This window comes from Monodon monoceros, unplaced genomic scaffold, assembly GCF_005190385.1.
Source record: "Monodon monoceros isolate NGI ecotype Baffin Bay Population unplaced genomic scaffold, NGI_Narwhal_1 Super_Scaffold_12, whole genome shotgun sequence".
Lineage (NCBI taxonomy): Eukaryota > Metazoa > Chordata > Mammalia > Artiodactyla > Monodontidae > Monodon > Monodon monoceros.
The window spans coordinates 168378523-168406371 of NW_021703768.1; the positions used below are offsets into that span (position 1 = coordinate 168378523).

General features: G+C 56.9%; 3 protein-coding genes across 8 annotated transcripts in view; 1 reads left to right on the forward strand and 2 right to left on the reverse strand.

Moving 5' to 3' along the window:
* The window catches only part of CPAMD8 (C3 and PZP like alpha-2-macroglobulin domain containing 8), a 105941-nt gene extending 96563 nt beyond the window's left edge, over positions 1 to 9378 (forward strand). For 2 of the 4 annotated variants that reach the window (XM_029218526.1, XM_029218524.1), the window contains exon 42: positions 507 to 1649. In XM_029218526.1, the coding sequence (XP_029074359.1) occupies positions 507 to 550 (44 nt within the window). In that variant the 3' untranslated portion in view covers positions 551 to 1649. Of the gene's footprint in view, positions 1 to 506; positions 1650 to 9159 lie in introns of those variants that run through there. The other 2 variants (XR_003792810.1, XM_029218525.1) reach the window with 2 other exon arrangements.
* Positions 2683 to 4576, reverse strand: F2RL3 (F2R like thrombin or trypsin receptor 3). Its single transcript, XM_029218531.1, has 2 exons — positions 4440 to 4576; positions 2683 to 4141 (listed from the first exon to the last, which is right to left on the reverse strand). The coding sequence occupies exons 1-2, from the start codon at positions 4546 to 4548 to the stop codon at positions 3108 to 3110; spliced, it is 1143 nt and encodes a 380-aa protein (XP_029074364.1). The 5' UTR covers positions 4549 to 4576; the 3' UTR covers positions 2683 to 3107.
* A 902-nt stretch (positions 9379 to 10280) lies between the features above and the next one.
* Positions 10281 to 27849, reverse strand: part of SIN3B (SIN3 transcription regulator family member B) — a 37212-nt gene continuing 19643 nt past the window's right edge. For 2 of the 3 annotated variants that reach the window (XM_029217287.1, XM_029217289.1), the window contains 13 exons: positions 26942 to 27031; positions 26365 to 26483; positions 22110 to 22317; positions 20710 to 20826; positions 19367 to 19605; positions 18446 to 18629; positions 17085 to 17688; positions 16727 to 16896; positions 14102 to 14275; positions 13721 to 13813; positions 12480 to 12574; positions 12068 to 12272; positions 10281 to 11968 (listed from right to left, as the gene is read on the reverse strand). In XM_029217287.1, coding sequence (XP_029073120.1) covers positions 11738 to 11968; positions 12068 to 12272; positions 12480 to 12574; positions 13721 to 13813; positions 14102 to 14275; positions 16727 to 16896; positions 17085 to 17688; positions 18446 to 18629; positions 19367 to 19605; positions 20710 to 20826; positions 22110 to 22317; positions 26365 to 26483; positions 26942 to 27031 — 2529 coding nt within the window. In that variant the 3' untranslated portion in view covers positions 10281 to 11737. The remainder of the gene's footprint in view (positions 11969 to 12067; positions 12273 to 12479; positions 12575 to 13720; positions 13814 to 14101; positions 14276 to 16726; positions 16897 to 17084; positions 17689 to 18445; positions 18630 to 19366; positions 19606 to 20709; positions 20827 to 22109; positions 22318 to 26364; positions 26484 to 26941; positions 27032 to 27849) is intronic. The other variant, XM_029217288.1, reaches the window with a different exon arrangement.

Sequence of the window (27849 nt, forward strand, 5' to 3'; positions counted from 1 at the left end):
TTTTTAGCCACCCCCCCCCCGATTTCCCCCCCCCCCCCCCCCAACCATTCATTTGTTCTCCTGCTCTATACTTTTGCCATTTCAGGGATGCTTTGTAAACAGAATTGTGGGGTATGTAACCTTTTGAGATTGGCTTTTTCTCACTCAGCAGAGTTCCCTTGCTGTCCATCCATGGTGTTGTATCAATAGTTCCTCCCTTTTCACAGCTGATTGAGTTCCACAGATAAGTCTTCTGTTTGATCAGTGGTCCCTTGCATGCTGCGCTCATTCTTACCAGAAGTGAAGGCCCCATCCCATCACTGTGGCCTGGTGGGGATGGGCGGGGTCCTGAGGGGCCCTGCTGGACCATGTCCCCCCAACCCCGGCTCCAGGTGGGGCGCTCATGTCTCAGTGGGCGGAGGCAGCCAGGCCGAGCCACTTGGAGGCGGGTTTAGGGAGTGGTCCGCAGTCCCGCCCCCGCCAGGCCTGGCAGCCCACAGGCATTTTTCGGCTTCTCTCCCCATCAGTCAGAGTGGCTTCTCTTCCTAAAGCTCCGAGCAGGAAGACGTGATCTGGCTGTGATTTCGCCCCACCGGAAGAGGGTCACTGACAGGAGACTTGACTGTCTGGGGGGCTGCTGGACCCTGCCCGGGTGACCCCTGCTTCCAAACGAACCCGATAAACAGACCATCAGAGACGATGGTGGGCCTCCTGGGGGCCCAGTCCCCACCTCAACAGGAAGGATGGTCAGCGAGGTGGCTGGAGGCGCCCCCCTCCCTGCCAGCTGCAGCTGGAGCACCAGTCACCCCACCCTACAGCCTTGGGCTGGGTGGCCAGAGCAGCTCCCACAGCCTGACTCCTACAGTTCTGCTCCCCGGAGGAGGGACATTTCTGGGAAGGACTCATAGCCAAAGACCTGTTTCTGAGGGGGCATGACTCTGGCCAAATCAGGGACGTAGCGTCAGCAACTTAGAAACGAAACAGGCTGCTTTTCTGCATAATGACTACCTGGGCTGCTGAAACCCCGGACCCAAACCCCAAATTGTCCCAGAACTGTCACAGTCCCTGCACCCCTGCCTCAACCCAGGGGTCCCTGAATGTTTAGCCTCGACAGCACCACCACTTTCTCTGCAGAGAAAGTCCTGGGCTCCAGACAGATGCACCTTTATCTGCCCACTTCCTGACCTCGACCTCTGAACCCCTGATCTTCCAATGCCCCGCCTGGAAGATTGTCCCCCTCCTAGCAGCCTGGGAGGGTGTCCCAGCTCTGGACCTACCGAAGCCGTGTGCTCAGACCTGCCTCCCGGCTCTCCGTGCCCCCTCCTGCATTCTCCTGTCTTCCGCCTCCACGGTGGTAATTTATTTCAGCCAACACTGCTCATCTCTGGACAGCACGGAGACCCTGATGGGGCTGCCCAGCCTGTGGGTCCCCGTCGTGCAGCACCGGCCACTTTCCACGCCCCTGACCCCTGCCATCCTGCAAGGTTACAGCGCCCTTGCCGAGGCCCTGTTGCCACTTGCCATAGAGGCTGCTGGTGTAATAAAAGCTCATTTCCATAGAGTCCGTGACAGACTTGGGCCTCCTGCGGGCAGGGGAGGCTGAGAGGCAGCTCTAAGCGCTGGAGCCCAGCTCCCTTCCGGCCCCTCACCTCCATTCCTTCATCTACAGCCCAGCCTTTCAGAGCAGGGTGAGGCTTTGGAACACTTGCATCCCAGGGTAATCATAGATTCCCATGCACTTGTAAGAAATCAGACCAATACAGTGAGGTCCTGGCTACCCTTTACCCAGCCTCCCCCAGTGGTAACATCTTGGAAGACTCTAGCACATCATCACACCAGGCTATTGACATGATATTCTTCATTGACTTTATTCACACAGCCCCAGGTTCACTTTTACGTGGGAGAGCGTGTGTGCGCGCGCCTGTGTGTGTGTGTGTCCATCCTGGGGCTTCCGGCTCACTCTTCCCCAGACCAGAGACATGTGAACTTGATGGGGAGCCCAGGAATGGCACCCATTCCCCTCTGCCTCTGGAGAGGGCTTGTGTACTCCCACAGTTGATGCCTCGGTGGCTCCTGACACTGTGCCCTGTGTTGCCTTCTGGGGTGGGGAACGGCAGGGTGTGTGTGTATGTGTGTCTGGGGTATGGCTGCCCTTCCCCATGTGGTGCCCCCTGACTTGATTCAGAGCAGCCTTCAGCTGGCTGGGGGTGGGTTCTGCAAAGCTGCGGCCCCCCTGACCCTGGGTGTACACTGTAAATCCTTGCATTGCTCCACCCACCCAGTCCATGGGGGAGTTACCTGAGAAGAGGGATCAGACCAAGGGAAAGCAGGAGGAGGTGACGTCTTGCAGCCAGGGTGACAGTAGGAGGCTGAGCCCTGTGGCTCCCAGTGATGGGTTGCACCAGGCTTTGGGGAGCAGAGTAGAGGTCTCCAGTGCTCAGGAGATGCCCCAGAACACTAAGGCCCATCCTGGGAACGAGGACCGCCAACGGAGCTCCCAGCCGCCTTGGCCACAAGCGGGGAGGGCGCCCGAGCCTCCTTCTGGGTGGGGTCCTGCTGCAGGTCCAAGGCAGCATCAGCTTCGCCTTGTCCACACCTTGGACACGGACACAGGCGAGCTGGCTGGGCCTGGGATCCTGCATTTAATGCTCGCCTTAGTTTCCTGGGGCTGCTGTAGCCAAGTACCACATACCAGGTGGCTTAAAACAACAGAAATTTATTCTCTGACAGTTCTGGAGGTCATAAGTCTGAGATAAAGGTGGGCAGGGTTGGCTCCTTCTGGGGGCTCTGAGGGAGCGTCTGTCCCAGGCTGGTCTCCTGGCTTCTTCTGGTGGCTGCCAGCAGTCTGTGGCATCCCTTGGCTTGTGGCCATATCACCCCATCTCTGCCTCCGTGGTCACATGGCCTTCCCTGTGTGTCTCTGTGTCCTCTTCTTATAAGGACACCAGTCACATCGGATTTTGGGCCTGCCCTACTCTAGTGTGACCTCATCCTAACTAATTACACCTGCAATGACCTTATTTCCAAATAAGCTCACTTTTGGAGGTTCTCGGTGGACACGAATGGGGAGGGGACCCTATTCAACCCAGTGCAACCCCTTCCTGTTTGTCCGGCCTGTGGAGGGGCTGTCACACAAACGAGGAGGACCGGGTGCAGGTCGCCGGGCTGCACCCCTCCCTGGAAGCTGTTGCAGTACCAGGCGCCCGGCGAAGCATCACTTCCTGCACCTTGCTCCTGAACTCGGCCGACACATAGTAGTAGATGAAGGGGTCTACACAGCTGTTGAGGGTGCTGAGCGCCAGGCTGGGCAGGTAGGCGGCGTACAGGTCCCCCCAGGCATCAGGGTCCGGGTTTGAGTAGTGCAGGAGCAGCAGCACGTTGCTGGGCGCAAAGAGGGCCACGGCCGAGGTCAGCACCAGTGCGGTCAGCCTCAGCGCGTGGCTGTAACGCCGGCCGCCAGCCGCCAGCGTGTGCAGGGTGGCCCCGTAACTCAACAGCATGGCCAGCAGCGGCAGGAAGCAGCCAAGCACTGCCAGGCAGATGAAGGCGGGCCGCCAGTAGGAGGCCTGGGCACCGACGGGCAGCACGTCGTGGCAGAGCACGTGGTCCGAACGCGACAGCCGGAAGGTCTGCTGCTGCAGCGCCAGGGGCAGCGCCAGGGCGGCTGCCACCAGCCAGGCTGTGACACAGAGCCCGATGGCCAGGCGCTGGCCTCGCAGGGTGCGGGCCCGCAGCGGGTGCACCACGGCCAGGTAGCGGTCCAGGCTGATGGCGGCCAGTAGCAGCACGGAGCCGTACATGTGACCATAGAGCGCGGCCGTGTCCAGGCGGCAGGCGGCCTCGCCGAAGGGCCAGCGCTGGCCCCGCAGGTGGTAGGTGATGCGTGGCGGCAGCGCCAGGGCCAGCAGCAGGTCAGCCGCTGCCAAGTTCATCAGCAGCACCGTGGACGGTAGTTGTGGCACCCGTGTGGCCAGCACCCACAGCGCCAGGCCATTGGCGGGCAGCCCCACTGCCAGGGCCAGCCCGTAGAGCGCGGGCACCAGTCTCGTGGGCACCCAGCCTAGCAGCAGTGCCCGAGAGCTGCCCGGGACCTCCAGAGTGTTGCTGTCATTGGCACAGGGCTGGCCAGGGAAGCTGCGCAGGTGGGGCCACGGTGTGCTATCTGAGGGAGAGAGGCCCGGAGGGAAAGGGGATAGAAGCGCTGAGAGGCCAGGAGTCACCCCCCCCCACCCCTAGCCCCTCACCTGGTTCCCCAGCTGGATGGCGAGGCCCCTGAGAAACTTTAGATCTAGCCCCCAGCTCTCAGGAGCCCCTGGGCTGGTGGGACAGAGCTGGACACGGAAACCCCCAGCCCTGGGGACTCAGGGTTGGGCTGGAGATGCCCCACCCCCGTTCCCTGTCTCCCCTTCACCGGCTCTGGGCACCCTCCCAGTCCCAAGGCAGGGCCCGAGGTCACTCACCATCACCTCTCTCCGTGCTACCCCCATCATCGTCGTAGATAATGGGGGTCTGAGTGTCATCTAGGCTGAACCCCAGTGCTAGGGGCCACAGCATCAGGAGAGCCCACATGTTGCTGGTGCTGGGTGCCGGCTACTCTGGGCTGTGGCCGGCTGACCTCAGGCTTCCTGCCTGGCCGGACCCCTCTACCCCCGCCCCCAGCTTCCTGAGTGCCGGCGGAGGAGGGGACAAGGTCTGGTGAGATAAACCGGTCCCTGCCCCCATGAGCCCGTGGGAGGCCCAAAGCCTGGCCTGAGGAGGCCTGGCAGCTGGAGTTACTTGGGGTCTAGGTGCTGGGCCAGTAAGATGGGAGAGGAGGTGCCAGGCTGCAGCCCCCGTCCAGCCTAGGAAGCCTCTGTAGGCCAAGTGGCCACTTCTTGCTGGCCGATCACATCTCGGCCCCATCCTCATGACAGCCCAGCCCTCTGTGCCACGCTCCCCTCCCTCCATCAGGAACGCTTGGCCCTTCCTGAAGCCCCCTCCTCCCAAACCCCACCCCCGGCTCTGGCAGGCAGGGCCCCAAATCAGAGGCCAGGGCAGGTGAGCGGACCCCCCCCACCCCAGATGCCCCTGGCCCTCTGTGGAGGTTACCCTGCCGTATGCAGCCTCACCCACGCCCCAGCACAGGTCCCCCGGCAGGCGCAGAGAGGGGCAAGCCTTGTGAGCCTGTTGAGGAGGTCTTGGTTCTCAGCCAGAACCCCCGATGCTGAGCATGCGCTGTCCTGGGGGTCTTAGGGGAGCGTGGCTGCAGCCCCCTCTGGGGGGGGTGCCCATTTCCAGTTCTCAAAGCCGCTTCTGCTCTGGTCCTGACCCCACGTTCAGCCTGGGGTCCCAGGTGTGACCAGGGGCCACAGCCATACCTGAGCCAGAGGGGGTGGCCCAGCCAGCCCAGAGAGCCCCCTGAACCACCTTCCCTTGGGGTCCTCATCCCTCAGACCTCTCCACGTCCCACCCAGAGGGGAGGGTACTCCTCCGTCCTGAATACGATCCCCGCTCCAGACCTCAGAGCAGCTACACCGTCCTACCCTGGGGGAGCCCTGCACTGGGGGTGCTCGGTCTCTGTGAGGTCAGGGCTGGGTTACAGTGGTGGGGGCAATGTCTGGGAGCAGATGGACCCCAAGGGGGCAGTGGGGGTCAGGGAAGAAGAAATGAACTAGGGGTGGGAGAGGGGGTCAGATGCAGCCGTGTCCTGGTATGGCGAACCCTAATCTAGCCACACACTCGGGGACATAGGAACCAGCCAGGAAATGACCGAGCAGTCCTGGACAGAGTCAGTGCAGCCAGAGGCCGAGATGCCGAGGTCCCTGCCCCCCAGCCCCAGGGTTGGTCGGTGGGGATATAGGCCTGGAGAGCTCCAGTCAGGGCAGGGGTCTCAGCCAGGAACCTCTCCCTCATTTCTGAGCAGTTTCCACCAGCACCAATGACAAAGTCATCCCACACCTACGCCTCACAGCACACGTGACCAGCGATGATGGTGACGCCCTCAGCGCACAGGAAGACGGGGATGGGGACCCCCTGCTGCCCTCCAGGAGAGAGCAGGGAACCTGCTCAGGGGAAGCTGGGCCCGGCAGCTCTTCCCTGCCAGGGATAGGGCGGACTGGAGCGTGAGGCGGGTGGTTTGACTCAGGAATTCTGTGTCTAGGAATTTATGGCGAGTCTGTACAGGGAAACGCTCAGGAAGACGTCTGTACAGGGAAATTTCCGGCAGCGGGGCGGGGGGGCCATAAACAACCCCCCTCACCCCTGCCGCCACGGAAACAGCCGTGGAGGTGCAGGGCCGCTGTTTCCAATCGGATGACAAGCCCCGTGAATACCTCCTGGGGGACACTGGGGGCAGCTGCCTTCGGGGGGAGGGACATGGGCACCTACTCTTCTCTGTGAGCTTTTTTTGTGCTGTTGGAATTTTCTGTGCCGTGCGTCACTTTCCATAAAAACTCATGTTTCAAAAAAGGCATAACAGTAGCTTTAAAAGGAAGGAAATTCTGACACAGGCTACAACATGGATGAACCTTGAAGACATTGGGCTGAGTGAAATGAGCCAGTCACCAAAGGACAAATACTGTATGATTCCACTTGTATGAAGTCCCTAGAGTGGCCAAGTGCACAGAGACTGAAAGAAGCAGAAGGGTGGTTGCCAGGGGCTAGGGGTGTGGGGAATGGGGAGTTAGTGTTTAGTCGAAGATAGAGTTTCGGTTTGGGAAGATGAACAGAGTCTGGAGATGGATGGTGGGCACGGTTATACAACCACGTGGATGTACTTTTTGTTTATTTATTTACTCATTTACTCATGGCTGCGCTGCAAGGCTTTGCGCCATCCTAGTTCCCCAACCAGGGATCGAACCCACACCGTCGGCAGTGAAAGCGCCGAGTCCTAACCACTGGACCACCAGGGAATTCCCAACGTGGGTGTACGTTATGTCACTGAACTGTACACTTAAAATGGTCGCGTGGTAAGTTGTGTTACGTGTGTTTTATCACAATTTAAATAAGTGAAAGGGCTTCCCTGGTGGCGCAGCGGTTGAGAGTCCGCCTGCCGATGCAGGGCACACGGGTTCGTGCCCCGGTCCGGGAGGATCCCACATGCCACGGAGCGGCTGGGCCCGTGAGCCATGGCCGCTGAGCCTGTGCTCCGCGACGGGAGAGGCCACAACAGTGAGAGGCCCGCGTACTGCAAAAAAAATAAAAATAAATAGATAAGTGAAAAAAACGGCAAACAGACCTAAGCCAGTGGCTAGTCCTGGGACGACTCATCCTCCAGCCTCATCTAGACCCTCCAAGGCCCCTCCCCCAAGCCTGTCCTCCCTGGCTGCCCCTTCCTGCCTCACCGTCTCCACTGGAAGATGGAAGTCATTGATGACTCAGCCCCTCAAGTCCTTCCGAGACAATTTTTCTCGGGATGGCCATCTTTGTGGAAATTGTGTTTTCTTTATGTTGTACTTTGAAGCCAGATGGGTACCTGCAAATGTGCCCGGATCTCCCCTCATTCCCGGGCTGGGCCTCGGCCTGCGGCCAGGGACATTAACCCTCGGACCAGAATGAGAGGTGGGTGCTGTGACCCCCGACTTGCCGGGCACCAAGGTTTGAGGTCCAGCCCTCTCAACCACAGAGGCCCTATGCTTCATCCCTGGAACCCCAAATCTGAGTCTGCTCACCTGTCCTGTGGGCTGGAGCTCCCGCACACAGGGCTGCATGGAGAAGGTTCTGGAGAGCCTCCGGCAGGGCTGGAGGTATTGCATGCTCATCACCCGCCATCCCTGCAGGCTCTTTCTGGGCACATTGCATCCCTACCAGTCCCACCGCTACCAGTTCTACCCCCCACCCCCCACCCCCACGCCCGCCACGGACCTCCTGAGACTGATTTTAGGTCAACTTGCTTTTTAGGACAATCAGCTTCATTCTCAGCCAGGACATCAGGTGCATCGCGCTAGTTCTATTTTGCAAAGACCCAGCAAGGCCAACACCTCATTAGGAACAGAGTAAATGTTCTACCTGAGCCCCCCAACTCCACTGCTGCCCCAAGCACCACAGGCAATCCCCGCCCCCCTCCACCATGCTAGGGAGGGGGAGGGCAGCCCACCTGGTCCTGCAGCTCCGCACCACTTGAAGGAGGCTGGAAGGGGAGCTGCAGGGCCGTTAGGATGAGGGCTGCTTTATGTAGGCGCAGGGCCCAGATCCTCATCCACATTTGCCGAGCCCCCTCTGCCACATGGAGCTGCTGTCTTTCAGGCCAGCGGAGACCCTCCCTCCTGTCTCTTGTCCAGGAACCTCATCCCAGTCACAGGCACTGCCCACTCGAGGGCAGGCACTCTTCTGGAAGGTGTCCACTAGGGCTGGAATCCTGGGGCCAGGAGTTCTGCCCGCCACAGAGGTCCCTGGGGACGCCTCTTGTCTGCTCTCCTGGGACCGGGTGTCCTTTCTGGGAGCTGCAGCAACCGCCATCTGCCTCCCAGCCCTGCCCTCCCAGGGCTTCCAACAAAAGCCAGTCTAGGAGCACAGAGCGGGCCCTGGACACGGCCGGATGTGAGCTTGCGGCAGGAGAAATCTAGGGCAGCACCAAGCCTCGGTCACAAACTCCCCAGGAGCTCTGACCCTCTGGGGAGTTGCGCACTGCCAGGGGCGTGGGGGGGGGGGGTCCCTGGGAGGCAGCTGTGGCCCCTTGGGAAGGTTGGGGACAACTCTTGGGAGAGGACTTGCCAGGTGGGCAGGGTGGGCTGGGCAGAAGGCAGGGCCAACTGAGCTCAGGGACCCAATGGGTGAGGCCTGGCAGTGGGCACTGAGTGGGAGGGGAGGGGGTCGGCCAGTTGTGCTGCAAAAGCTTCGCAGGGTGAGGGGCAGCTAAGAGGACCCTAAGCAGAGCTGAGGGCTCCCTCTTACCTGGAGGCAGGTGTGGGGCTGGTAGGAGGGGGTCCTGGAGATGTTCAGGGGACCCAATGATGGTGAAGACACAGGAGGTGAGAGGAAAGGAGGGGGCAGGGGGGCAGCTGGGAGGGGGGACCAGAGAGCACGGAGGGTGGTTTTGTAGGGCTGGAGGAGGGAGAGACCCCGCATCCCCCGCCATCTGTGGGCTTCTGGACCTGGTGTCAGAAGCGGGTGGGCAGGCACAGAAAGCTCACAGCAAACGCTGCAGTCTTCAAATTATGTTTTGCATGTGCAACACTGGAAGGAAACACTTCTCATTTCCAGCAAATACGAAAACTGAGCTGGGAATGAACACACCCAAGTCCCCTACATACGAACCTTCAAGTTGAGAACGTGGGTTCCATCAGCGTCAGGCGTGAGTGAAACTGCAGCTTGCCCTCTGTCTCCTGTTGCTGAAGATCCTTCAGCTCTACCATCTCCCACCTCCTCTCCCTCCTCCAGTCAGTCACCCTTCTCACCTGTTCACTTGACGCCAGCCCTGAATGCCAGCTGTTGTACTGTACTAGTGTCCTTTCAAGGGACTCTACTGCAAGATTAAAAATGTTTTATTTTTTTTTTGTGGTACGCGGGCCTCTCACTGTTGTGGCCTCTCCTGTTGCGGAGCGCAGGCTCAGCGGCCATGGCTCACGGGCCCAGCCGCTCCGCGGCATGTGGGATCCTCCCGGACCGGGGCACGAACCTGTGTCCCCTGCATCGGCAGGCGGACTCTCAACCACTGCGCCACCAGGGAAGCCCTAAAAATGTTTTTTTTTGTGTGTGTTTGTTTTTCATGTATTATTTGTGTGAAAAGTATTATAAACCTATTACAGTACAGTACCATATAGCCGATGGTGTTAGTTGGGTACCTAGGCTAACTTCGTTGGAACAAATTGGACTTGGCGAATGCGCTCTCGGAACAGAACTTGCTTGTATGTAGGGGACTTATGTATTCTAGAAAACACCCTGGAGGTGGGGCCATGCCCCGGGGGAAACAGGACCCTGTTGCGCAGCCACAGGGAAGCCACGGGGGGGGGGGGGGTCCCCACATGGGGTTTGAGAACTCCCAGGCACGCCTGTGCAGACACTCCCTGCGGTCAGGCCAACTCCCCTGGCAGTGAGAGGTCACCCCCAGATTTGCTCACAGGAAATGACTGACTGAACCTCACAGCTTTAGATCAATATTTAATTTTTAGCTTTAATGTGCAAATAAATAGAAAAGGAAAACTACATTCAAAACAGCTGCAAAGGAAGTACAAGCCCCAGAACAGAAATTCTTCAAAAACAGAAGAGATGCTCCCTAGAAGCATGCAGGATGGGGGGCTTGGTGGGGTATGGCCCGCACCCCAGGCCCAGGCAGAGGCACAGGAGGGGCTGCGGGCTCCCGAGGAGGACGGCTGCCGGGAGGGTCTGGTTCAGGAATTCTGATAAGTTTCCTTCTTATAAAACAAGGATGCGTACAAAGTGCATGGATTACACGTGAGAAAACGGGTGAGGAGACACCCAGGTGGGACAGGTTGGCCTCGGAATCGCCCAGGCCTGGAGTCACAGGCTTTGCAAACCTCGAGTTCCACAGGTAAACTTCTAGAAACACGTCTGCAATTCCCGGAACCTTGGGTGTTTGGCACAGCTCAGCTGCAGGAAGGCAAGGGCTGCGGCTGGCAGAGGCAGCTGCACGGGGGTTCTTCCAGGCCCACGGGTCAGTGGAGCCCACTCGCTGATGGTGTCAGGGGCCCGGCCAGAGCTTCTCATGGTGCAGGAAGTTCAAAAAGCTGGTTCCTAGCCCGAACTGCTTGGCATTCTTGGCACAGAAGAAGCTTTTGCCCCTCACACCATACCCGCCCCGGGGGGTGGCTGCCGGAATGGAGGCGTTGGGGTGGGTGTGCAGAAGTCCACGAAGAGGGCTGTCACCCCCAGAGAGGCCGTGGGACTTGGCCGTTGTAGAACTTACAACCACTAAGAGAGCATAAAGGAATAAATATGTGTGCATATATATACTTCTAGAATGTCCATCTTAGGTACACAACCGCACCCCGGGGCCCTCCCAGGGTGGGACCACTCGAGCTCAGCGGGTGCGGCAGGCCAGGCCCCCTCCCCTCACGTGCCCAGAGTCCAGCTGTCGGATCAACATGGGGTTTGAGTCTCTTTTTTTCCAGAGCAGGGTCTTCTGGCCAGTTCTGGTGCCGCCTGCCCACTCTGTCTGGATGTCAAAGCAGGATCCCAACAGTCTGGCTGAAAGGGCTCTTCTCACTTTCGAAGTGACTGAGGACCCCAGGCAGGCACCCGCTGGGCCAAGCTGATGCCCGAACTGTCAGATGCAGGCTGTTGCCCAGCTTGGGAAATGTTTCTAGAAGCCTGGGAAGGACATGCTTTTCAAGCAGGTCCGCCTGGGCCCGACTCCTCCGACGTCAGGGACCCTCAAACGCTGACCCCTCCTGAACGTGAGCCCTCGCGCGGCTCTCCACCCACTTTCACCATACGCAGGAAAGGACCAGCGGTGCCCAAGCCTGGGGATTTGGCATGTGTGATGGGAGTAGCCCAGCAGGCATGTGAACGCACTCACTTGTGCCTTGAGCGGTGCACTGCTTCTCCCCCTTCCAGTGGGGACTGAGCCCCTAGAGTGCAAGTGCGGGGAGTGCTTTACTTCTGGCACAGGACGGGCCCAAAGGAAGCGGGGAAGCCAAGAGGGATGGCAGCGTGGGGCCGAGAGCCGACACAACCCGCCCTTCTCTGGAGCTCACAGCCCATAGCAGCAAGGCTGGGGGACGCTCTGCTCCCCTCACACTGTTCATGAAAACGCCCGATGGACACACAGGCCGAGGAAGCAACTGCACTAAGTGCGGGTCGTGGTGCCCGTGTGGGAGCGTCAGGGCGAGGCCGGGCGGCGGTTGTACTGCACTCGGTAGCGGGTCACCGGCAGCCCGTGCACATGAGCCGTCTCGCAGAGCGTCTTGCAGGGCACCATGTCCTCGTCCTCCTCGCCCATCAGCCAGTCCTGCACCAGGCTGGCTGCCTCCACCGGCACGTTGTCCTCCAGCCAGCGGCTGTGCCACTCCTCGAAGTGCTGGTGGTGGCGCAGCAGGACCAGGGGCTGCACCTGCAGGGGGCGGGGGAGAGAAGAATCAGGATGGCCCAGGCACCCCAGACAGCTGTGGGCTGGCCCTCAGGTTCCCGGGACGTGGGCAGGGAGGGGCACCTGCTTGGCCCGGCCGAGCGTCCCACGGCGGTACATGTAGTCCTCGGAGTTCACGATGAACATCATCTTGTGGGTGCTGAGTTTGAAGCGGCAGTCCACGTTGCAGGCGCTCTCTACCCCGACCAGCCGCTTCCAGGAGCTCTTGGCCTCACCCCGCAGCGCGCGCACCTGCTCACACTGCCACCTGCGGAACTTCTTGAGGTTCCTGGGGGCGAGGAGGATTTGCAGACTAGAAGGTCCTCGTGGCCCAGCAACAATGGGAAGATGCCTGACTTCCCAGGGTTGGAGAAACGCAATCTGAAGCAATGAAAACCACCACCCAAACCCTTTGATCCCATGAAAACTAATAAAACCCCATCACGCTGGGTGCTGGCAATGGTGGGAGAGGCCCCCGGGCCCAAAGTCCTCTCACCTCTGCAGGAACACAGGCTTCAGGAGGAAGCCCTCGGTGGGCGAGCTGGACGCACCCTCGGTCCCCACGTACTGCTCCACGTACCGAGCCAGGTGCTTGGGGGACAGAGGGAGACGCAGCCCAGGTCATCAGAGGCTCCCGGGGACTTTGTCCCCACCCCTCCCGAAGCACTAGGATAACAGCTATCGAGGACCCTGAACTGTGATAGAGACCAGCAGACTGCAGCTCCCGATAAAGGGCTCAGCTGGAGCGGGACACGCACACCCAGGCCACTATTCAGATGATTTATGGCATTTCGTGCTTAGGTGGATAAATCCCTGCTGTGTAACGACTTTCCTGTATCCATCACGTGATAAGTTCACGTGGAACAGGAGGCCCCTGACACGGAGGAGAGCGGGCTCTGGGGGATGGGTGGGCAGGAACAGACATCAGGACACAGACAGCAGGTAGGAAGAGGGAGAGCACCGGCAGGAGTTGTGGCTGAGTAAAGGGGGGGGCCCGGAGCGGTCACCAGGTCCAGGGCAGACATGGCCTGCAGCGTCCGAGGGATCCTTCAACTGCTCACCACCCTGTTAAAGCACGAGGCTCCTCCAGACTCAAGCTTAACAAAAGCACATTTGCTGGAAACTTCTGGAAGGGACCGGGTGTGCAGGCCCCTACCTTCCCTTGTTTTGGAGTGTTTCCAGCGAAGGGCGCTGTGAAGGGAGCCCCCGAGGCTGTGGTGGGTGGCGCCCCAGCTCTGTGAAGGCGGCTTGGGCTTCTGGGCCCTGCTCCCTGGCGTGCGGGCACCAAGCGGAATGTGCACCTCAACGTGTGGGCCAGGTGGGTTTTCTCCTGGTGGTCAGGGGGCACCCAGAGCTCTGAGCTTCATGCACAGGGAGCGCGGCGGCTACATGCCGCGGGGTCTGAGTGACTGGGCTGGCCATGGGCGGATGGCACGGTGTCGGCAGCAGGTGGCAGGAGCCGGGGTTTCGGGGGAAGCCGACCTGGCTCCCACACGGCCTTCCGGCCCTGGGACACACCCCTGGCTCCTGAGAGGCCACCCGCAACTCCCACCTCCTGATGCGTTTCCAAGGAGAGCATTCAGCCTACACAGAGGCTTCTCTGGTGGACGTTTTGCGGCCTGTGCTCGGCCAGCATGTGCATGGGCTCCCGCGGTGGGAGCCCCACGATGCTGCCTGTGGCTGCCCCTGGCCCCCACGGTGTGTACAAGGCACAGAGCACAGGGCTGCGGTCCTCACCTGCACCTCTAGTGGGTCCTCTGTCTGGGCTTCCTCGGTGTCCAGGAGCTCAATGGTCATGATCACCTGCCCTTTGCGCTGGAGGAACATCACCTGGGGAAGGAGGGGGACAAACAGCCTGAAGCCACGAGAACAGCCCAGGCCGGCAGAGGATGAGGTCGAAAGGTCATCAATGATCCCTCTTCACCAGCCTCCAAGCCCCATCCTTCCTTGAGGGACCACGTGCCGGGCTCCCACCTCACAGGCCCTGTGGTGCCCTCCGGGGCCAGGACCTGCGTCCAGAGGCCCAGCGAAAGCAGCACACGGTACTGGGCTCCTGTCGTGGGTGCCCGCCGTGCTCCCCCCAGCCTTGTGTGGGGCTGAGCGTGGCTGGCCTCTCACCTTAAAGCAGTTCTCGTCAGCCATGCACCGCTCGGCCTTCCACTGATAGCTGGTCTCCCTGGCGGCGCGGACACAGCGGGAGGACAGGTTCCCGCCGGCAGCACCCCGCTTCTTCTCGTTCAGGTAGAGTTCCACCACCTTCAGACAGACATCGTCGCTCACGAGGTGGTGCAGCTGCCGGGGAGGGAGGGCCAGTGGGTGCCTGGCGAGGGCTGAGGCACAGCCACCACTCCCACCTCCTGCTGGAGCCCCTACCTCACCCAGAGACGGTGTGACAAAGTCCACGGGGTGGGGGTGAAGACCAGCGTCCAGTGGGCTGTGCAGGGCGACCTCCATGCCAGATGCAGACCAGAGCAAACTAGACCAGACTAAACCAGACCAGACTGGGGCAGACCAGGCCAGACTAAATCAGAGCAAACTAGCAAACCGGACCAGACCAAAAGCGAGACCAAACTAGACCAAACCAGACAAGAGCAAACCCGAGCCAACCAGAGCAGACCAGCAAACCCTGCCTGGGTGTGAGAAACGCACAGAAAAGATGCAAACGGAAGTGTGCCAAAAAGGGGAGGGTAATCATAAAAGCAGTGATCGTCTTCCGCCAGCGTTCAGTCATAAACACAAGTGATTCCTTTAACACCTATAAGCATACTTAAAACCTTTAGGCCTAGGATGAGACAAGGATTGGAAAAGGCCGAGGTCGGCATGAGTCGGCCCCTCTGCGCGTGAGCTGTGGCCCAGACAGGCTACTGCAGACTTAGGGCCGCAGGCTCCGCTCTGTGTGCCCCTCTGCTGAGTGCGCACAGCGACGCGCGGACACACATGGGTCTCATATGGTGCCTGACATCCAGCACATTCCCAATCAACGTTAGCTGCTGTTACTGAAAATAAGAAATGCTGCTTTAAAAAATAAATAAATACAAGGAAGTAAAGAGTGTGGATACGACGCTGCAGGTTACAGGTGTTGCGTGGAGGGGCCCTGTGAGCCACACGTGGGGGTCCTGCCCTCACTATGGCTCCAACTAAACGGCTCCATTTTTATTGCTTCTTTTGTCTTTTAAAACAGGTTTTACAGGAGACATTTGTGGAGAGAAGGAGTTTTGTTTTTAAAAAAAGGCATGAGTCAAAGTATATATGGTCCAATCCTCCCGGCGCTACAGATGGGGCTGCCTTCCCGAGAGCTGTGGCCTGTTGGGAGCCGACTCGCTCGGTCCAGGAGAGATGAGAGAGCCCTCCCCCCCCCGGCCCCCCGGGGCAGGACCAGAGTGGGCCAGGAATCTGGAAGCTTCCCCCCAAGGCTGGCTGTGTCTGCCTGCACCCCACCCAGGGGAGCAGAGGTCATGCACACATACGGCCCACAGGGGATGCAAAGCGCTGCTCCAAGGGCCCAAATGGGAGCTCGTCCCTGGAATCCTTCCCAGGTGGACGATGAAGGAGCTAACGGGCATCTCAACAGACAGGAATCTCAGAGAATCGCGCTGCCTGGACGTAGCCAGACGCTGAGTTTATGCAGCTTCAGGACCAGGGACTCTACCCCAGTGTCAGAAATCAGCAGCGGGTGCCCGTGAGTGGGGGGATGGCTGGAGGGGACACGGGTGGGGTGTCCATCTGTGAAGACCCACCGAGCTGCACACTGAGGAGTCGGCACTTTTCTGTATGTGTTTTACTTCAATGAGAAATTTGTAAAACTGGAAGGAATTGCCATTTTTAAAATGTTTCTAGTAACTGTACCTGGGTGGCAGAGTAATGACATTATTCCTTCCTCTGCTTCTTTTCCACTTTACGATGAACAGCCTCACTTGATAACCAGGAAATGAAAGTCAAGTTGAACAACAACTCGAGTGGTCACCAAGCAGGACCCACGTCCCGGGACCACACCCGACTCGTCTGGGGCTTTGCTGTTTATATACTTATGACCAATTTCCTCTTGTTGACATTCAGCTGTGGGTGACGCTGATGCACGTCACGGATATTCCCCCGCCAGGAAAAGTGGGCCACAGTTTCTTTACATGTTGCCAAACAACCCTCACGAAAGGTTTTTCAACAGGGGCTCAGACATATCCTCGCACACGCACATCCACAGCAGCACTGGTCGCCACCACCAAAAGGTGGAAACAACCCAAGTGTCCATCAACGGATGAATGGAAGAACAAAATGTGGTCCCTCCACACAACGGAATGTTATTTGACCATAAAAATGGGTGATATACTGACACACGCTACATTGTGGATGAACCTTAGAAATGTTAGGCTGAGTGAAAGAAGCCAGACACAAAAGGCCACATAGTATGTGATTCTGTTTATGTGAAATACCCAGAACAGGCAAATCCAGAGAGACAGAAGAGGGCTGGGAGAGGAGGGATGGGGAGTGACTGCTAATGGAGACAGGGTTTCTTTGGGGGAAGATGGAAATTAGAACTAGTCAGAGATGATGGTTGCACAACACTGCAAATGTGCTAAATTCCACTGAAACGTTCACTTAAAACTGGTGAGTATTACTTTACAAGAATTCTACCTTAATTGAAAAAAAAGGAAAGGTGCCAAGCACGGGATCAACCGCAGGCACAGGAGTGAAGGAAAGGGACTCGCAGGGAGGTGCTGCCCGCTTGCCTGCCCCACACCTGCTCACCTGCCGGGCGATGCTCTGCACCAGCTTGTCCATGGTGAAGCCCACGTAGGCGTGGATAGTGAACATCTCGCGCAGGGTGTCCTCGTACTGCGTGGGGTCGATGCTGCCCTCCAGCAGGCTCCGCACCATGTCCAGGAAGGCCGGGTAGTATTCCTCCAGCTCCACCTCACCTGAGGGGGCGGCACCATGGTCACGGAGGGCCCGGCTCCCACGCGGCCACCACCAGGAAGGATCTGGAGTCACCGCCTCCCACTGCAGGTGGCCCGTGGCTCTGGGGCAGCTGCTCAGCTGGCCCGCCTCCCCTCCCAGATCTCAGAGGCAAGCCCCCATGGTGTCATCCCTGGGCCCAGGGGCTCACTTGGCTGCTTCAGCCGCAGCTCCATGGCGGGGTCGTTGCCCTTCTCCCGGCGGCCCTCGCAGAGCAGTTTCTCCCTTTCCTTCTCCGTCCGGTACTCCAGGAGCTGCTTCTGTGCCTGGCGGTAGATCTTCAGAAGCCTGGAGCACAGGGTCTGATGGAGGCGCAGGAAGAAGTACCAGTTGTTGTTGGCGAAGAAGAGGCTGTAGACGTCGTCCAGGGGCTTGTGCTGCGGCGGCCGCTGCTCTGTGGCCGGCGCCTCGCCCGAGGCCCCCTTCTCCTCCGGGGCGCTGCTCTGCGGTCCGGGCGCTGGCTTCTTCCGGTCACCAGGGTCTGCACTCTGCCCCTGGGGGCTCCCCCGGCCCTCATCGGCGGAGTCCTCGGACGCGCCCAGGTCCAGCTGCTGGGAGAAGAAGAGGCTGGGCACGAACTGGTGCACCAGCTGGTGGATGGTGCCCTGGTCCTCCTTCTGGATGGCCGGCTGCCGCTTCACGTAGTAGCTGATGAGGGCGGCCGCGTCCTCCAGGATCTGCCGGTCCTCGTATACGAAGATGAGGTGCGGCTCGCTGGAGGGGGCGCTGCGGCCCTCCGAGTGCTGCTCCTGGTGCTGGGGAAACAGGGCGGCTGTTAGACGGGAAGCGACCCACTGGGAGAACTCCAAGTAGGGGGTCCAGGGCCACGGGGCTCTGAGGGCATCACAATGGCTGGGGGCCCAGCTGAGCTCTGGAACCAAAACGAGGCCCAACTCCCACTACCAAGGCCTGCAGCAGCACTCAGAGGCTGGGGGAAACGAGGCGAGCAGCACCCTGATTATTCGAGTCCAGCTGACCCAGGCTGCCTTGGGGGTGAGGAAGGCTCAGGGAGGACCACGGGCCTCTGCCCACCATCATTCATTCACAGACACTTGGCTAGACCCCGGAAGACCTGCAACTGCTTGCACTCCGGCCCGGCCCCCTCAGCCCTGCACACCCGGTCCGTCACCACCCCGCAACGTTCCCTGCCTCTGTCCTTTCCCCGCCTGCCACCAGCCCTTCCATGGTCCTGCCATCACCCAGTGCTGGCACAAGCCTCCCACCTACTCGCTCCCGTTCACCAGCCCACGCCAACCGCTCCCCTCACTGAGTCCAGAGCCACACAGAAGCACGGTCGGCCCTAGTCGCCCCTCTCTGCTGACAATGGCAGGGTGGCCTCAATCTGCCTCCTGGGCCAGCCCTATGCTGGGTGCTACAGAAACACCCATCCTCACCCCTACGCAGCCCAGCGAGGGCAACGGAGGCACAGAGAGCTGGCCATCTGCTCGAGGCCAGGAGAGCCAGAGCTTGGGCCGGGCAGCCTGCCCCGACCCCGGCTGAGGAGGGCCTCACCTCGTCATAGACACTCTCAATCTCATTGAGCAAGCTCTTGGAGCGAAGGGCCTTGGTGTCATTCTGCTTGAAGTTCACGGCCTGGTGGTCCAGGGACTTGAGGTACGCCTTCTCATACTGCTCCCGCCAGATCTTGTTGAAGCCCTGCTGGGCCTCCCGCCACTCCTCCTCTTTGGCCTTCAGCCTGCAGGGCCAGAGGGGCTCAGCACACGGACAGCCCGGGACACCCGCCCAAGTCACCCCTGTGCAGGGCCAGCCTGTCTTCCACCCACAGACCCACTGGACCTGTTCCACACTCGGGACCGCCAGCTCCAGGCCTGTGCAGCGGGCTCTGTGCTGTATAAAGGAGGGAGGGGGTAACGGCCCTGTGGAACCCACACAGCCAGTTTTAAGGTTTCTCAAACATCGCTGTCCTGGCCCACAGAACTGACTGCGCTCTATGCAGCTGCTGGCTCGACCGCCGGGCTCCCTTGCTCAACTGTGAACCCCGCAATGGAAGCGACTGTGTTGGGCTCGTTTGGCTCTGTAGCCCCAGGGCTGGGAACAGCACCTGGCTGAGGGCAGCCATTTAACCAATACCTGTTCACTGGCACAGTGAGGGTCCCAAACATATGATTAAATAAAAGGCAAGCCGTGATATAGGATGGTCCCATTTGTGCTTTAAAATAGTTACTTTTCATGTTCACGTTGAGATATGATTATGTGCATGGCAGAAAGTTCTAGGAGGACACAAACAACTGTTGACAGTTGTGCTTTCCTCTCGGGAATGGAATGGGGAGATGAAGCAAGACTGGAAAACACTGTAACCAACCAGACTGAGACCCCAGGGACCCCCTCACGATTACACCCGTGACAAACAGCACTAATGAGCTGCTGGGGGGCTCCCTGCAGCAGGCAGGGTGGTCAGAAGCATGAGGACACCTTTTCAGGACGACGGGGACAGCGGTGACAGGGTTCTTCTTGAGGCTCTCAATGATCTCCGGAGCCTTGTCGCCATAAATGCGGTGGATGGCGCGGCGCTGGATCACCTCCGACGTGCCCCCCAGACAGTCGTCCAGCCGGAACTTCTCCTGGTCTTCCGGCGCCATCCGGGAGAGCTTCTTCTGCACGCTTTCCAACACCCGGATCGTGGCCAGGTTGGTCTCCAGGACAACGTCTAACTATGGACAGGAAAGCAGAAAGGGGTCAGCTGTCGGGGCGTCAGTGGGGCCCTAGGGACGGGCCTGGGCTGGCAGAAGGGATGTGCAGAACTGAAGAGGGGACGATAGACATCAGGGTGTGGTGGCCCTGACGTGGGTCTGGGGGACTGGAGGGAGCACAGCTGGTTACGGGGGTGTGGGGGCGGTCCAGACCTGGGCGATGATGGCATCACCTGGACCTCACCACTGGCGGACCCATCTGAGGAGGGGAATGGGTCCTAGGCTGACCCTTCCCACAGGCATCAAAAGCACGTTACACTCAGCAATGAAGAGGAAGGGACGCGTGGTACATACAGCCCCCGGGTGACTCCCCAGAACATGTGCTGGGGGTAGCCAATCCCCAAAAGTTATATACCATGTGACTGATTCCACTTAGGACAAAGTGAAGGAGGTGGAGGATAGGTTGATGGATGCTGGGAATTGGGGAGGGAGGTGGATGGGGATATAAAGGAACAGTGTGAGAGATCCTCCTGGTCGGGGAACTGTTCAGTATCTTGGCTGTGGTGCTGGATACATGGACCTCCACCGGTGAGAGAACCACACAGAGCTAAACACACATGCACATGCTTGTGCACAAGATACCCTGCCCCCCCCGCGCCCCCCACGAATACAAGTCCAACTAGGGAGACGTGAATAAGATCATGGCTGGGTCAATGTCCATATCCCGGCTCTGACACTGTGCCAGAGATTTACAAGCTGTTACCACTGGGGAAAGGGCACCCGGATCACTCTGTGTTATTTTTTAAGCTGCATGTGAATCTACAATGATCTCGGTAAAAATTTGTATTAAAAAAATTTACTTAAGTGAACCTAATTTTAGTTAATGAACACACACACACACACACACACACACACACACACACACACACACCCCAATGCCTAGGCCACCAAGGCAGAAAAGGGAGCCTTTCAGGAGCTGCCCCCTGCTGGAAAGTGCTGGAATCCCTGATACTCTAAAGGAGACGAGAGGGCTCAAGGAGGATCAGGATACAGCCCAGGGTGCAGAGGAGATGAACTGGGGAAAGCGAGGGCAGGGCCGTGGAGAAGGCGGGCCTGCACACACACCTCGAAACGCTCGTCCTCACAGCGGTGCAGCTGCTCCTCGTAGGGTGTCTTCTTGGAGCTGACGAAGGTGGAGTCCTCTGACCAGGAGGGGAAGGACACCCAGGTGTCGTTCAGTACCTGCACCAAGAGGAAATGCCGTGACCAGCGCGCCAGGCCCCCACTCCAGAGTGGTTTACTGTGTTGTCCAGCGTAGAAGACACGAGGATAACAATACTGATTTTACAGGAAATTACCTTATCATACAAATAGTAAAATTACCTTTAAAGTGGTTTTAAGAGAAAACGTGGCTTTGATCAAGTGAACAAATCTTACTATTAATGCTTTGGGGTTGGCAAACTTTCTCTGTAAAGGGCCAGATAAATATTTTAGGTTTCGCAGATCATTTGGTCTGTCAGGTCTACAGGGATACATCGTTTTATTGTGCTTCACAGATACTGCCTTTTTTTTTTTTTAAACAATGTGAAGGTTTGCAGCAACCCTGCATCGAGCAAGCTTATCGGTGCCATTTTTCCAACAGCATTTGCTCACTTTGTGTCTCTGTGTCACACTTTGGTGATTCTCACAATATTTCAAGCTTTTTCATTATTATTACATTTGTTATAGGGATCTGTGATCAGTGACTTGCTGAAGGCTCAGATGATGGTTAGCTTATTTTAGCAATAAAATATTTTAAATTAAGGTATATACATTGTTTTGTTCAGACATAACACTACTGCACACTTATCAGGCTACAGTACAGTATAAACGTAACTTTTATACGCACTGGGAGACCAAAGAATTTGTGTGACTCGCTTTATTGCGATGTTTGCTTTATTGCAGTGCTCTGGAACCAAACCCACAATATCTCCAAGGCACGCCTGTACTCAACTCTGCTCTTGTCCTGGCAAAGCAGCCGCAGGCAGTATGTAAACAAATGGGCATGTCCGTGTGCCAATAAAACTTTACTTACAAACACAGGCAGTGGGCTGGATTTGGCTCATGGGCCATAGTCTGCTGACTCCCAGACTACATATCCTGGAATCCAGCAGGCACTCTTGAATTCTGGAAATGCAGTAAGCCTGTCTACTAACTCTGAAAAAGTGTTCAGTGGTCAAGCTAAACAGAAACATGCTGAAGGCAGTGAACCTGGAACAGAGCGGGCTCAAGGCAGAAATAAATCTCGGTCTAAATGACGGAGGAACAAGCCAAACCCTATGCTGGCGCCGTGTGCTCTGCAGCTTGCCAGAACCACCAGCAGGGTAAGAAACTGTCATCTCCACCCATGCATTTTGTTTTGGCACATCCCGGCGCCATCCACCATTCACCATCGGGGGGATCAACACTCGGTCCTCCACGTGGAACACAGGAGGGGGTAAGGAGCATGCAGCACACAAGCTGACGTGAGCCCCGGGAAGCGCTACCTCCTTGCAGATGGCCGTCCTCCCGCTGCACTTGGGCTGCTGGTAGGTTTTGGGGAGCGCCCGGTAGCTGGATCCGATGCGCTTGCATGAGGCGTAGTCGATTTCCCGGCTTATTCCATCCCCGGATCTGTCACTCATGGGTGGGGCGAAGGACAGCTCTTTCACCCCCAGGAAGGACTTGAACTGTGCAAAGAGTTCTGGAAATTTCCTTCAGAAATAAAGACAAGTCGGAGGGAGGTGGGAGGGACAAATTAGGAGTTTGGGATTAGCAGATACACACTACTATATATAAAATAGATAAACAACAAGGTCCTACTGTATAGCACAGGGAACTATATTTGGTATCTTATAATAACCTATAATGGAACAGAATCTGAGAAAGAATAAATAAATATATATATCTGAATCCCTTTGCTGTACACCAAAAACTAACACAACATTGTAAATCAACTATACTTCAATTTTTTTTTTTAAAGTCTAAAAAAAAAAAAAAGAAATAAAGACAAATGGTAAGTAGCATCCCGAGGGCCTTCTGAGAATGATCTAGAGATGTTAAAATGGCTTCATGTTGATGCCGGCAGTTAAAGATGGTCAGAATCAACATCAGAGAGGAGGGGCGAGAGGCAGAACGAGCATCCAACACGTGTGAAGTTGCCGCGTGTGTGAATCTGCCCTCCAGCCCTCTGTCACCAACCAGGCCCCACCGCTTGCGGGAGGTCCTTGAACACGCCAAATAAAATGACCTGGGCTGGCAGAAGCTGGGGTCAGCGATGTATGTTCCCTGACTGGAAGAGGCCGGGCATTAGGCCAAGGATCAGCAAACTAGTCAACCTCCCCACAATTGCCTGTAAACAGTCGGTCACATCCACTCCTTTAGTACTGCCTGTGGCTGCTTGCGCACAATGCCAGAAGCTGGTTAGCAGTGACCCTTGGCCCTTGACAGAGAAAATCTGTTTCCCAGCTCCAGGGCCTTCCTCCCTCATGAGGGAGACCCCCTCCCTAGACAAATTCTCATAATGTAATGGTCGTGCATGTCGATGGGAAGGTTTTAACGCAACTGACCCCCAATGCCATCTGCACTAATGTTTAAATGAATATCAAATCCTACAGAAAGGGGGCAGATATTTTGACAGCTGGTGTGATGATCCTGCCATTACTAAGCCTGGCAGTCTCCCCTCATGAACTACGTGCCCCTAGGCGGCGCGCCTGTAGGGACCCCCGCCAACTCAGCTCACAAGGAAAACCCGCAAGCCAACGGAAATGCAGGGAAGGAAGACATCAACAACATGAGTGTAGAGGATGCCTGAGGTTACAGCAGGATAAACCACTCTGAAGGGGAGGCTTACCCCACTCCAGCCCCAACTCCAGCCATGCTGTCACCAGGTGGCAGCTCTCTGGGCCACTGCACTCAGCTGCCCGTGGGTGTACAAACCCAGAAAGAAGCTGGCCCATGCAAACAGAGGCCTCATGGTGGGGAGGGGGGTGGGCGTGAACCCAGCGCAAGATGAGCGAGCAGAAGCCGCTTCATTTCTCTGCTTTGCTGCACACGCCCGTGGCCCTCTCCCCCGCCTGGAGTCTCTAACTGCTGCTCACATGTCGAAACGGGAATAGCTGACCCTGACCGAGCTCAGAGCACTGGATTCTGAGCTGCGCAGATGTACTTCGATGTGAGCGTGTCCAAATCCACGTAAAAAACCAGCCACGTTTTAGCCAAGACTGTGTGACACCTGCCACCCTGCTCTGGGTGGTTTTTCAGAGCGTTAACAGATCTAGCCCCAGAAAGTTAATCCAAGTGAAAAGGTCACCCTGATGTGTGTACACTCTTGGGACCACCAAGGAAGCACCTCCTGATGACCTTAACTCAACCTTTGAGTATCCCAGCCCAAGAGCATAATCTCAGCACGGATGACAGGGGGAAACTGGAGATAAACGTCCATTGTTGCAGACCCTGCTGAGAAAACCATGGTACATACACTGTGCAGTCGCTAAAAACGATTGGTTGGGTCTAAGAATTGCTGAGTTTAAAAAAGAAAAAAAGAGAAGACTACAGCCCAGCCTGACAGCGTGATGCCATTTATGTGAAACTCAACTGCCACAATCAGATCCCGAGAGCAGACGATGAGCGAAGGGTGGGCTTCCAGGCCTCATCCCCCTGAACTCGCCCATCACCGTGCAAAGCTCTCTTTTGAGAGCTTATCCTGGAGAGAGTGAGAGGTATCCGTTCTGGGCCTCAGTTTCCTCAGCTTAAAATGTATTGAGACACATCAAATGTGTTTAAATTCATGAGTTCATGTAACGCCAAAGAAATTGGTCCGTTTTTCAGGTCCTAATTGGCCTGATGAGACAGGAAAGCGACTCATCACCCTGACACTGTAATAAAGGGAGAAATCAAGCATCTATCTTGGGTCACCAAAAGGTGATAAATACTGTTGAGATGCTCTTCTGCAACCCGCAGTGAATGAATAAACAAAGGAATAAACCACAGAAAGAACTCAGAGGATACCACTGCCTCCTGACAGACAGAGGGATGTGGGGGAATGTGAAGGTGCATTTGGGAAAATGCACCCATGCCATGGGGATGCCAATGCAGACACGGTAAGGAATAAACTTGCAGAGGGAACCTAGAGATGAAGAGGGACGTACAAGACGTATTAGAAAACAAAACCCAGACCACGAGGTGAGACTGAGCCGTGTGTTTGGCGGTGTCCGCCTGGGTTGGCTGCGCCGTAATTAGTGTAGGGAGGTGGTCACTCCCAAGCCAAGGGAGGGAGCATGACTGAAATGGCAGGTGGAGGGGCTCCTGGAGGTTGGCAAAGGTCCATCTGTGACCTGGGTGGTGGGCACAAGGGTGTCTGCCTAATAATGATTCACCAAGCCGTTCTTCTGTTATGTGGTTTCCTGGATCTGTGTTTTATTTTACATTAAAAAAAAAAGTTTAAAAAACTTTTTTAATTAATAGAAAGGGAATCAGGTAGCTGCCCCCAGGGGCCGGCAGCCTCTGGGGTTGTCTTGGGGGCTAAACAGGACGCCGCACACGTCACGTATAATGCAAACTCACCGTGTTCGAGATGCTATTATTTTTTTTTTTTTTGTGGTACATGGGCCTCTCACTGTTGTGGCCTCTCCTGTTGCAGAGCACAGGCTCTGAATGCGCAGGCTCAGCGGCCATATCTCACGGGCCCAGCCGCTCCGCGGCACGTGGGATCTTCCCGGACCGGGGCACGAGCCCATGTCCCCTGCATCGGCAGGCGGACTCTCAACCACTGCGCCACCAGGGAAACCCCCTCGAGATGCTATTTTAAGGGTCTTCAGGCAGAGCCCATTTGAAACTTTCTGAAACCCTGCGCAGGTGTATTTATGATCCCCCTTTGACAGAATGGAAACTGAGGCTCAGACGGGCTAGGAAACTCGCTGGGCATGACAGGGCTGGTGAGTGGGAAGCACACTGGGAGCCAGCAGACTCCCCTTCCCACAGCACAGGTGCATGACCTGCGGATGCACAGTCACCTCCCAGGACAGCTCCGCCCCCTCAGAGGCCGCCGGGCCCTCGGGGGGGCAGCTCACACAGGGCAGCAGGACGTGCTGGAAGCGGGTAACGGATCTGCTAACAGAGTTTCTCTCTGGGCAGCAGGGATGCTGTGTGGTCATTTCATTCTTCCCAGTAATTTCTGATTCTTAGAATTTTAAAAAGCATAATGAATCTCCAGGGAATTACGCTGGGTGAAAAAAGCTGATCCTGAATGGTTACACAGTGTGATTCCATTTACATAATACTTTTGCTATATAAGCTTTAGAGAAGGAACACAGGTATTAGGGATTGTCAGGGGCTTGGGCTGTGGGAGGGACCTGGGTGTGGGTATCAAAGGCCAACGCAAGGATCTTTGTGGTTCTGAAGCTGCTCGGTACCTGGACAGTGGTGGTGGACACACCAACCTTCACAGGTGATACAGCTGTACACACACGCACACACAGGTAAAATGGGAAACCTGAAAAGATGGGTGGCTTGTGTGAATATCAACATACTGGCTATGACACTGACTAGAGATGTTACCACGAGGGAACGCTGCCCAGGACCTCTCTGTGTTCTTTCTTACAACTGCTGGTGAATCTATAATGATCTCTGTAACAACTGCAACTTAAAGACAAGATCGAAAAAAACACGTATACCGTTTTCCAAAAACAATAGCCAAAAGAAGGGTGAAAGGAATTTACGGAAACAAAACCCAAGTGGGGAGCCCCGAGAAGTGTCGCTCACCCTAGAAATGGGCTGACCAGCTGGAGGAGCTCAGAGCCGGACACAAGCTCCTGGTTGAAGAGCGCGATGCAGCGGAGGAAGTTCTCGTAGACCTCCTGGCTCTTCAGCACCCTGCGCACCTGTGGGGAGAGCAAGTCAGGGGGCCCCTACCGGGCCCAACTCCCGCTCCTGAGCACACCTGGCTCTGCTATCACCAGGTGCACACAGAGTCACCAACACAGGCGTGTTCTAAAGGGGCCGGCTGTGGTCTGCAGCGGACTGCTCTCCGTGCAGTGATCTTTGGCTCAGACAGCATGTGCCTAGAGCCATCTCACTGACTCTGCCCACTGACTCTGGACAGAAGCCCCAGGACCATCCCAGCTTTAGAGATGCCACACAGCTTCTGAGTGGCAGACATGTGCCCCCAAACTTGGTATGGGCTCTGAGCTCTGCCTTTCCCACCTGTTTCGCTACCTCCTGCCCGCTGCCCACCACTGGCCGCCTGTCGCCTGCTCCCAACCCTGCCTGCTCAGATCTGAGCTGGGCGAGGCCAGCCTGGACGGGGCATGGCCCAGAAGTCGTGGGTCCCACCGCTCACCTTGTCAAAGAAGGAGAACTCCTGCAGAGTCCCGTACTTCCCCACGGTGGCGATGGACAGGTCTTTGGTACCACGGAGTTTCATTTTCTTCTGTAGAGAGAAATTCCATGCCACGGATGCTGTGTGCCTCCCACAGGCAGCCCGTGTCCATCTTTATTAGAATCATAACATCACCAACACTGAGCTCTCCTGATGGGAACCGCCATCAGGTGCTGGATGAGGTCTGCCCAAGACCCCCGTGGATGAACCTCTCAGGACCACCCACCTCAGCCTCCATGACCTAGTGAAGGGTTAAAGGTCACACAACCACTCTGCCCACAATCTGGGATCTAACTTTCAGCAGTTTAGCTCTTTTGATGTCAGGAGGGATTGTCATAGAGTAAGAACAGCCAGGGAAACATGCCCCTAGATACTGTATCAGAAACCTCTTCCCCTGCCTGTTTCGTCCTGTGGGCCGTGATGGTGATGGGAAGGGGACCTGAACTTGGCCACTCTGCTGAGACATCGAGGACTCTACAGAACCATCTCCCACGTGCCTGAAGAATGATGGGGATGTGTCAAGAGGACACAAGAGCCAGCCCAAAGGGCCCCACTGGCCAGATCTGGGACGGTTTAGGCATCAAGATAAACAGTGATAGTCACGGATTATAACCCGAGTCTATGAAGATACACATAATTAAATAAATGGAGATGAAAAAAAGCTCTTCCTTACAGTAGAAAGCCAACTAGTAAATGCATAAAGAATGATGGAATTAGAAAAATCACCATCACAGGTGATGAGAACAACAGGAGCTGGACCTCAGTGCCTCTCACCCCCTAGCAGGGCGCCTTGTGCAGTAACCGACCTGCACAACTGTACACAAGGGCCCTGCCTGTGAAAGAGCTGTGATGGTGAAAAGGAGCAGACT